General features: G+C 32.5%; 1 protein-coding gene across 5 annotated transcripts in view; it reads left to right on the forward strand.

Moving 5' to 3' along the window:
• The window catches only part of LOC149792499 (DNA damage-regulated autophagy modulator protein 2-like), a 42,487-nt gene extending 31,739 nt beyond the window's left edge, over nt 1–10,748 (forward strand). For all 5 annotated transcript variants that reach the window (XM_089971091.1, XM_089971089.1, XM_089971086.1 and 2 more), the window contains exon 7: nt 5,901–10,748. In XM_089971091.1, coding sequence (XP_089827217.1) covers nt 5,901–6,086 — 186 coding nt within the window. In that variant the 3' untranslated portion in view covers nt 6,087–10,748. The remainder of the gene's footprint in view (nt 1–5,900) is intronic.
• Nucleotides 10,749–12,195: the final 1,447 nt, after the last annotated feature.

The following is a 12,195-nucleotide window of genomic DNA, read 5'->3' on the forward strand; positions in this document are numbered from 1 at the left end:
AGTTGCTACTTGATTGACCTTGAAAACAGTAGCCATACTCAAATTTTGTTTTCTTTAAAACAGATTCTTCTGAGCAGTCATGTTTACAAAAGATCAATATGTTTATCTCCATTGTTGTGATATGGTTGTTTATAGTAGTGTTGTTTAGGTCACATTGGCTGTAGACCCTTCTAATTGGGTCATGGTTACAAATGATTAAATAAAGGTCACTGGGTTTTATCTCTGTTTTTACAATATGGTCATTTATAGTAGTGTTGAATTGCTTCTTGTGCCTAAATATTATGGTCACTTTTTGCATTATGCAGGCGGTCACTCACAACAGTGCATTTATATAATAAAATTAACCCATGCATGCTGATTGTGTTCACAATAAACAAATGGTCTCTCTTTACAGAGTCTTTTGAGTCAGTGAATAATTTCTTCACTACCATATATATTCACCTATCCAGCTGTGAACAACATTGGCCCTGATCTGCCATCACATAACATTTTTGTAGATCTGGGTCTATATTATTTCTTCTACTGATTACCTCTAACAGACCGAATAGACCTAATATGCCATTTCATCATGTGACAACAGATCTGGATCTGTGTAGTTTGCAGTTGGACTTATAAGCAAGTAATTACAGTAGTTGCTAAGACATGAAAAATAGTGTTTAATTGTCATATGATGCATATTCCTTTACTATTTAGCAACAATCTACTTTTTCTTTTTACCTTATATTTATTCATGGATAAATGACTAGATGAGTGAAAGGACTGATGAATAGATGTGTGAATGGATTAATGAATAGATGAGTTAATTGATAAATGAATAGATGAGTGAAAGGATTGATGAATAGATGAATGAATGGATTAATGAATAGATGAGTTAATTGATAAATTAATAGATGAGTGAAAGGATTGATGAATAGATGAGTGAATGGATTAATGAATAGATGAGTTAATTGATAAATGAATAGATGAGTGAAAGGATTGATGAATAGATGAATGAATGGATTGATGAATAGATGAGTAAATGGATGAATCAATAGATGAGTGAAAGGTATGATGAATAGATGAGTGAATGGATTAATGAATAGATGAGTGAAAGGATTGATGAATAGATGAGTGAATGGATTAATGAATAGATGAGTGAATGGATACATGAATGATTGGATTGATGAATAGATGAATAAAAGCACTGATGAATAGATGAGGGAATGGAATGATGAATAGATGAGTAAATGGATTGATAAATAGATGAATGAATGGATTGATGAATAGATAAGTAAAGAGATAAATTAATAGATGAGTGAGTAGATTGATGAGTAGATGAGTAAATGGATTGATGAATAGGTTAATGGATTGATGAATAGATGAGTGAATGGAATGATGAATAGATGAGTAAAGAGATAAATGAATAGATGAGGGAGTGGATTGATGAATAGATGAATGGGTTGATGAATAGATGAATGGATTGATGAATAGATGAGTAAATGGATTGATGAATAGATGAGTGTATGGATTGATGAATAGATGAGTGAATGGAATGATGAATAGATGAGTGAATGGATTGATTAGTAAATGGATGAGTGAATAGATTGATGCATAGATGAGTCAATAGATGAGTAAATGGATACATGAATAGATGAATGATTGGATTGATGAATAGATGAGTGAAAGCATTGATGAATAGGTGTATGAATGGAATGATGAATAGATGAGTAAATTGATTGATTAATAGATGAATGAAAGGATTGATGAATAGATGAATGAATTGATGAATAGATGAATGAATGGATTGATGAATAGATGAATGAATGGATTGATGAATAGATGAGTAAATGGATGAATGAAAGGATTGATGAATAGATGAATGGATTGATGAATAGATGAATGAATGGATTTGATAATAATATCAGTAGCGTGAAGAAAATGTTGCTAAAAAATTGTAACATTTGCTTTTTCCTCAGTATTTCCTAGCTATATTTTAAGTCTAATGTACTGTTGTATAAAAATACATTTTTTTATTATCAAGCTAGTTCAATCTGTTTTGACAAGTATACATTTGCTCAGTTCCTGTTATATCACTTTGGAATTTTAAGTGCCAGTAGAGTACAGTTTTGTTTTTTGTTTATAAAACTTTTTTAAGTAGATAAAATCTATTTGATTAAATTGCTGATGTGAGAATAAAACTGATACACCATTTCCTTAGTTCAGATATTAGCAACTCTCAGCACATTGGAAATATTTTGAACCCTCTAGCAGGCTTTGTGTTTGAGATCAGACTCTTCTATTATGTTGTGACAACATTTTAACATGGCTTAGGCTTCAATATATTAAGTAAATTCTGGAGCTCTTGACCAGTATCTACCCCCTAATAAAGGTCATACTAAACAATCCTGGAGCTCATGACCAGTATCTGCCCCCTAATAAAGGTCATACTAAACAATCCTGGAGCTCATGACCAGTATCTACCCCCTAATAAAGGTCATAGTAAACAATCCTGGAGCTCTTGACCAGTATCTACCCCCTAATAAAGGTCATACTAAACAATGCTGGACCTCTTGACCAGTATCTACCCCCTAATAAAGGTCATACTAAACAATCCTGGAGCTCTTGACCAGTATCTGCCCCCTAATAAAGGTCATACTAAACAATGCTGGAGCTCTTGACCAGTATCTACCCCCTAATAAAGGTCATACTAAACAATCCTGGAGCTCTTGACCAGTATCTGCCCCCTAATAAAGGTCATACTAAACAATGCTGGAGCTCTTGACCAGTATCTGCCCCCTAATAAAGGTCATACTAAACAATCCTGGAGCTCTTGACCAGTATCTGCCCCATAATAAAGGTCATACTAAACAATGCTGGGAAAAAGTACATTGTCACCACCTGTCTGTAAACTTATAGCTGGTTGTACAGATTATAGGTCATAGACTACTCTCATCAAATACACAAAGAAAAGTGTATTTAATTATTTTAATTATTTGTTTCTGTTGGAGATTGTTTTTGTGACCACACCTGTTTGCTGTAGCAGGAAGCCTGTGTTGCTAGCTTGTGACAGAGCATAAATCACTACAAATTCTCCAAGAACTTGGATACTTGACATTGACTTCATGATTTTCCAAGATTTTGTATACTTTACATTGACTTCATGATTTTCCAAGATCTTGTATACTTTACATTGACTTAATGATTTTCCAAGATCTTGTATACTTTACATTGACTTCATGATTTTCCAAGATCTTGTATACTTTACATTGACTTAATGATTTTCCAAGATGTTGTATACTTTACATTGACTTAATGATTTTCCAAGATCTTGCATACTTTACATTGACTTCATGATTTTCCAGGATCTTGTATACTTGACATTGACTTAATGATTTTCCAAGATCTTGTATACTTTACATTGACTTCATGATTTTCCAAGATCTTGTATACTTTACATTGACTTTATGATTTTCCAAGATCTTGTATACTTTACATTGACTTAATGATTTTCCAAGATCTTGTATACTTTACATTGACTTTATGATTTTCCAAGATCTTGTATACTTTACATTGACTTCATGATTTTCCAAGACCTTGTATACTTTACATTGACTTCATGATTTTCCAAGATCTTGTATACTTGACATTGACTTCATGATTTTCCAAGATCTTGTATACTTTACATTGACTTCATGATTTTCCAAGATCTTGTATACTTTACATTGACTTCATGATTTTCCAAGATCTTGTATACTTTACATTGACTTCATGATTTTCCAAGATCTTGTATACTTTACATTGACTTCATGATTTTCCAAGATCTTGTATACTTTACATTGACTTCATGATTTTCCAAGATCTTGTATACTTTACACTGATCTCATGATTTTCCAAGATCTTGTGTACTTTACATTGACTTCATGATTTTCCAAGATCTTGTGTACTTTACATTGACTTCATGATTTTCCAAGATCTTGTATACTTTACACTGATCTCATGATTTTCCAAGATCTTGCATACTTTACATTGACTTCATGATTTTCCAAGATCTTGTATACTTTACATTGACTTCATGATTTTCCAAGATCTTGTATACTTTACATTGACTTCATGATTTTCCAAGATCTTGCGTACTTTACATTGACTTCATGATTTTCCAAGATCTTGTATACTTTACATTGACTTCATGATTTTCCAAGATCTTGTATACTTTACATTGACTTCATGATTTTCCAAGATCTTGTATACTTGACATTGACTTCATGATTTTCCAAGATCTTGTGTACTTTACATTGACTTCATGATTTTCCAAGATCTTGTATACTTTACACTGATCTCATGATTTTCCAAGATCTTGCGTACTTTACATTGACTTCATGATTTTCCAAGATCTTGTATACTTTACATTGACTTCATGATTTTCCAAGATCTTGTATACTTTACATTGACTTCATGATTTTCCAAGATCTTGCGTACTTTACATTGACTTCATGATTTTCCAAGATCTTGTATACTTGACATTGACTTCATGATTTTCCAAGATCTTGTATACTTTACATTGACTTCATGATTTTCCAAGATCTTGTATACTTGACATTGACTTCATGATTTTCCAAGATCTTGTATACTTTACATTGACTTCATGATTTTCATTTGCAGTCCTATTATTGTTAATGTTCAAACTGAATAAGAATCTTTGTTTTAATAGCAATACTACTACCATTACATTGCTTTCCTTTTCAGGGACTGTTGAGTCCAGAATCCAAGCTAATATTCCCTTTCCAATTAGTAATTAGTAATTGAAGGCCCAGAATTCAAAAGAACATGATCCAAGTCTGACTCCTTAGTCATAGCAAACATTTGGAATACCTTCTTTTTCCTTGGGCTGTTCATGTGAGTTTATGTGTCAGAATGATTCAACATATGATTGTACTGGTGGTAGGACAAAACTGCAATTTTAAAAGCTTGCTGTAACACATGCTGTTTTATAGTTGAAATCTACCACTATTAAAAGTTTGAAGATTTGTTTTAAAAACTGACGAAAATGAATGGTATTTTCTCATTTTATCCACACATTACAGATACAAGTTATAATCAGTGTACTGGGGACCATAACTGTTCTACAACAGCAAAAGTTAAAATATATCTGCGGTTAAAACCAATTTTCATTATGTAATACTCAACTGCTACTATAGCAAAGATCCACATCTCCTACCCCACTCTGATATTCTGTACCCCTGATCCAAATCAAAAGATATTCCAAATGTTGACTGTGACTAAGGAATCAGACTAGGATCATATTGTTTTTAATAATAGCCCTATAATTGCCAATTGGAGGAGGGAATATTAGCTTGGACTGGGAACCAAGTGTCCAGGAAAAGTAAAACAGCACAATAGTGCAAGAAAAGTATTACATTATTCAAACTAGTTTTATTCCCCCCACCCCCAATACAATTTGCATTATTTAATCAGTGACAGAAACTGTAACCATGTAATTTTATATCCATTCTCCCCATTGTGCTACATACACCTAGGTACAAAGAATACACATTGATGATGTCATAATATAAAGAGACCACATTGATGATGTCATGATGTAATGAAACCATGATGATGATGTCATAATGAAATGAAACCACATTGATCATGTCTTAATTTAAAGAGACCACATTGATCATGTCATGATGTCATGAAACCATATTGATTACATCATGATGTAGTGAGATCACATTGATCATGTCATAATGTAATGATCCATTCATTTCAGACTGAATATTAATCACTGATTTCACAAAGGCAGAGTACCTTAACAAAGCAAGAAGTGTGTGATCCCTGTAAAATTGTATTGATCTAACCTTGCATGCTTTAAGATACACCATGACAGGTGTATTTCTTTCACTAGTTTGCTTTCTCTTCTTCAGGGATTTACAGCCCATATAATCAGTACCATTGGTGAATGGATCGCAGCCATTGCTTTCCTCACATTCTTCTTTACCTATATCAGAGATTTCAAAAAAATTGATTTTGAACTCCGGTCCAGCATGAGGGTCAGACACCTAGACGAAGAACCAGTCTATGCAGATGAAACTACATGGCTTCTCATATAAAAATGGAACCAGTCTGAAAGTTATGCTATTGATGTAATACATATATATGGAATATGTTTGGAACCTGTGTGATGGTCAGGTTGAATGGGTTTCTGTAACTGAACTTTTAGTCAATATATGTATCCAATCTGATCAGTGGGATAGAATCACAGTGATCAGTATTTAACTGAATTTCAATGGGATAGAATCACAGTGATCAGTATTTAACTTTGAATTTCATTGGGATAGAATCACAGTGATCAGTATTTAACTTTGAATTTCAGTGGGATAGAATCACAGTGATCAGTATTTAACTTTGAATTTCATTGGGATATAATCACAGTGATCAGTATTTAACTTTGAATTTCATTGGGATAGAATCACAGTGATCAGTATTTAACTTTGAATTTCATTGGGATATAATCACAGTGATCAGTATTTAACTTTGAATTTCATTGGGATAGAATCACAGTGATCAGTGTTTAACTTTGAATTTCAGTGGGATAGAATCACAGTGATCAGTACTTGGATTTTTCATTGGGATAGAATCACTGTAATCAGTACTCAGACTGGACTTATCAGTGGGATTGAATCACTATGGTCATTACTTAAACTCAGTTTATCAGTGGGATAGAATCACTGTGATCAGTATTTAAACTCAATTTATCAGTGGGATAGAATCACTGTGATCAGTATTTAAACTCAATTTATCAGTGGGATTGAATCACTATGATCATTACTTAAACTCAATTTATCAGTGGGATTGAATCACTGTGATCAGTATTTAAACTCAATTTATCAGTGGGATTGAATCACTATGATCATTACTTAAACTCAATTTATCAGTGGGATTGAATCACTGTGATCAGCATTTAAACACAATTTTTCAGTGGGATTGAATCACTATGATCAGTATTTAAACTCAATTTATCAGTGGGATTGAATCACTATGAGCATTACTTAAACTCAGTTTATCAGTGGGATTGAATCACTATGATCAGTATTTAAACTCAATTTATCAGTGGGATTGAATCACTATGATCATTACTTAAACTCAATTTATCAGTGGGATTGATTCACTATGGTCATTACTTAAACTCAATTTATCAGTGGGATTGAATCACTATGGTCATTACTTAACTCAATTTATCAGTGGGATTGAATCACTCACTATATTTTGATCTTAGAGCACATCTTGATCATAATTTTTTAGGTAAAAAGTCATGTCAGAATTTAGTATAGATTCAGGTAGAAATAAATTTAACATGTTTTTGTATTAAGAGTCAGTTTTTATTGACTATGAAACCAAATGGAATTGAATGAGTTAATTTACACTGTGTAGTAGTGATGTTAATGTACTTTGGATGTTGTGTTTCCTTAAGTGACACTGTCGGATTAATATGATGGATCCGAAGTGAATAGTAAATGCTAAAATGACTGTAATTTTTTTTTATAATTCATACAAGAAATTGAAATTCTTTTATGTATCATTAGATTTCCAACAGAAACAAAGGTATTGTGCCAAATTCAAACTTAAAGGTTTCAACTTCTGGAAAACACAGTCATTTATACACTGTTTAACACTTAGTCATTAATACACTGTTTAACACACAAACATTTATACACTGTTTAACACACAGTCATTGATACAGTGTTTAAAACACAAACATTTATACACTGTTCAAGACACAGTCATTGATAGTGTTTAACACACAAACATTTATACACTGTTTAAGACACAGTCATTGATACAGTGTTTAATACACAGTCATTTATACACTGTTTAACACAAACATTTATACACTATTTAACACAGTCATTTATACACTGTTTAACACAGTCATTAATACACTGTTTAACACACATTTATACACTGTTTAACACAGTCATTGATACAGTGTTTAACACACTAACATTTATACACTGTTTAACACAGTCATTGATAGTGTTTAACATACAGTCATTAATACACTGTTTAACACACAAACATTTATACACTGTTTAACACAGTCATTGATACACTGTTTAACACACAGTCATTGATACACTGTTTAACACACAGTCATTGATACACTGTTTAACAGTCATTAATATACTGTATAATTAGTTTGACTACATTTTTGTTGTAACATGCAATTTCATGTATTAATGCAAATACGATAAACATGAGCATGCCTAAATGCAAATAGTAGTGTTGTCTGTTTATCCATTGACCTGACCATGATTCTTAGATGTAAGCTGTTTATCCATTGACATGACCATGATTCTTAGATGTAAGCTGTTTATCCATTGACGTGACCATGATTCTTAGATGTAAGCTGTTTATCCATTGACATGACCACGATTCTTAGATGTAAGCTCATTTACATTGTGTTAGCAACTTTTTCATGATGTGTAATACTGAATGATACCATATACTGAAGCATGAGCCTATCGTAACAACAAATCTGCTTATTCTGCTGTCAGGAAGTGGACGAATTTGTATTTTTATTGCATTCTGTTTGTGTTGGTTATTAGAATGGATTTTCTCATCTTACTGATGTAAACATTGTTAATGGTTATTGGAATACTTAAATTTTAGCTTAGTGATGTAAGCATTGTTATTTGATTATCGGAATACATTGTTCTCAACTTACTGACATAAGCATTGTTAGTGGTTCACATTTTGTTCTAATTCTTTCATTGCTTTATTGTTCTTGATATTAATATTATTATTATTAGTTATCCCTCTCTCTGGTTATCTGACCCCTACAGAAAAACGACCTCCACTTCCTTTGATAAGAGACCGTCTTGTCATACATTAGAGTTGTACATTCCCTTTTATTAAGGCTACCTTGTTTGAAGATTTTTAATGATGATGATGGTGATTATTATTGTCATCATCACCGTCATCACTATTATTGTTATTATTATTATTATTATTATTATTATTATTATTATTATGCAAGTTTAATAAGATTCTTTCTTTTTAAGTCATTGATTGAGATGTGGTTTTTTACATAGAGCTTAGCCTTTTTTATAAAAATAATTTTAAAATCAAAATTTAAAATAACAGCATTCCTCACTATAAATCCCCTCATTATATCACTGACCCTTGTATAACATGGGCATGGGCATTCTATATGGTGTTTCTCACTATAAATTCCCTCAATATACCACTGCTATTCTTACGAGTTTGGTTATGAAAACTAGACAGGTTAAATTTTGTTTTATCATTGCTGCTTGAATTATTTCAATTAATTTTAATTAGTAGCTATTGATAACAACTAATAAAGTGATTTAACATTAAATACCATCTTTATTGAATTTCACAAATTATAACGGTTTCCTTCCCTATAACATGGGTCTCATGTACGTACCTGAACATTATTATAAACAGACAGGAATGTGTAATCTTTTGGTTTATGAGACCAGGCCGGAATATAGTATCAGAATGAAATGTCATTTGATGGGGTGATGGCCCCTTATTATCTATCTTTGCACACTAATGTCAGCTCGTATAGAATTCCTGGAAATTCTTCTTGTAAAATAGCATTAGTTCCTTAAAAGGACTTTTGATATGAACTCATTATAACAGCTCTACTTGGATCTCGTATTGAATTCCTGGAAATTCTTCTTGTAAAATAGCATTAGATCTTTTAAGGGACTCTTGATATGAACTCATTATAACAGCTCTACTTGGATCTCATATTGAATTCCTGGAAATTCTTCTTGTAAATAGCATTAGTTCCTTAAAAGGACTCTTGATATGAACTCATTATAACAACTTTACTTTGATATCACAGAACAGAATGCTCTTTTTTAAGCAATGAATTTATCTATTCATCTATTAGCCATTATGCAGCATAAATAAAATATTTGTAAGATGTAAAAACCATGAATATAAACAGCTAGTCTTTTTATTGCCTTAAAATCTTATCTCCCAAATTCATTTCAGAGTTGAATTTTGTCATGCTGTTGGTCAGTTGTGCTGTTAAATTAACTGGGGCTTTTTTCTACATATTGAGAATATCCTATATCATTATTTACAAGATTGTTTCATTTTTGATAAATAAAATCTAGTAAATAGTATATTTACAGCATTTGTTTACAAATTGGATTTGAAAATGCCCAGGCTAAAGATGGCTCCACCAGCATCGTCAGATGTATGGCTAGAAATCATCATTTTTATTTACAAGACCTGCTATGACTTATTTAAATAAACAGTCTCTCATTTTTCATTTGCTTTGAAGACCTCGAGAATGATATGTAAATACCGTTTATTTTTAACATCTTTCATATCTGGTGTTGTTATTTGATAATACATGATTTGTGTGGTTTTGTTTCTTTTATTCTTTTACTTTGCAAAGGATTTTATTGTAATATCCATTTTTGTTATTAAGGTTATGTTTGTTGGCTTTGTTTATGATGTTATGGCCCAAAGTAGCCAAATGGTGTACAGATCGCTTGCACATTTTATCTCTGTCCATGTGAGTTCAAGTCTTGATTCCACCAATGTGGGTATGTGAGAAAGCTTGCCAGTAGCTTCTCATGGCTCAAGGTTTTATCCCTTGTTCTTCCTCTTCTATATATGCTGGCTGCCATTTGTATCATATTTTGTGCTGAAAAATTATGTTAACCTGGCAAAACCAAACCATTGATGTATAACATTAGTGCATTGTTCCTAATAAAAGGTTTTGAAGATGTAGTTTTTAGATTCTTACTTTACTAGATTAGTTCTCATGATACGTAATCTCAGTATTAGTGTATTACTCTGCTGCCTTTGTGGTACTTGTATGTTGCTTACATCTGTTTAAAACCTTTGTGGTGTCCTGTAATAATCAGATTGTCCATCCAGTCTTCCATCCATGAACATTTTGGTTTCCACATTTGCCACAGATGATTGAATTTCGGTCAGATTTGGTGCTTATCTTTATATTAATAATGCCATAGAAAAGTTAGCCTTTTTTATGGCACCTGATTGCAAAGGTAAAATAAGTAGTGTAACATACATGGTGATGTTCTTCCATGCACCCCTAGGCAATATAATATAAAGTTTGCTTGACCATTTAACAAAAATACCATTAGGGTTTCATGGAATTAAGTGATGCATGGAGGTGGGGGGAGGGGGTCTTGAACAGTATAGTTACTAGGAGCCCTTCGATTGCTCTTGTCTGTTCTTCTGTCTGTTCACACTTTTGTTTCTATGGTATAACTTTAAGTTTGGGTTGAATTTTATTTAATTTTGTGTGCAACTTATAAAGATAGCTTCTGCAATGAATTCTATTTGCAGTATTCTACTTTGTCTTTTAGTGAAGTTATTGCCCTTGATATTTTATTTTGTTTCTCAGCATTCCTTTGCATGAGATTAAAATCATGTTTAATGTGTGGTTTTATGTTCATAAAGATGAAATGATTGTCAAGATTCTTTTTTGTTATCTCACCTTTGCAAAGTAGAGGAGAGCAGTATGAACTTCCCCACATGATGGCATCTGCATCTGCACATATAAAAGCATAAAGATATAAATAGCCTCACTACATGTCAACCATTCTTTCTTCCAAGATCATGGGCAAGAGTTTGGAGTGGGTTTCATGACACCAAGCCAATGCTGTGGGGGCTAAGGGAGATAACTCTATGCATAAATGAACATTAGCTGTACATCCGTGGTTACCTTCTCTTGCAGGCTTGGTAATGTAGAATAGGCCTAGTGCTCTCTCTTACATGTTTAGGGTGAAAATTGGATATAGGAGTCATGATGGCTTGGTGATTAGTATGTTGGACATTCAGCCATCATCTGGTACTATGTAGTGTCCTTACAGAAGGCACCTACAATAACAACAACAGCAACAACAACAACAGAAGGCACTATTCTCCAATTGCATTGGCACTGTATAATCTACTTGTGTGCTGTTAGACACCAGACCAAACCAGTCAGCTAAGTTTTCGCATTTTATCTCATGTTTTTTTTTGCACCCAGTACACATGTTTTCATGCCTAGAATTCCAAAACTTGGTAAGGGGATATTTCTGGATGAGTACTACACCCTTATCACAAAAATAAGTCATGGTGACCCATGTTTCACACTTCACAGACTTTGGGTTAATTTTGTGTTTTGTGTTTTGTGCTTATTTCTCAAACTCTGTTCATACT

The sequence above is a fragment of the Sinohyriopsis cumingii genome, chromosome 9, assembly GCF_028554795.1.
Source record: "Sinohyriopsis cumingii isolate HCF-2022 chromosome 9, ASM2855479v2, whole genome shotgun sequence".
Taxonomy (NCBI): domain Eukaryota; kingdom Metazoa; phylum Mollusca; class Bivalvia; order Unionida; family Unionidae; genus Sinohyriopsis; species Sinohyriopsis cumingii.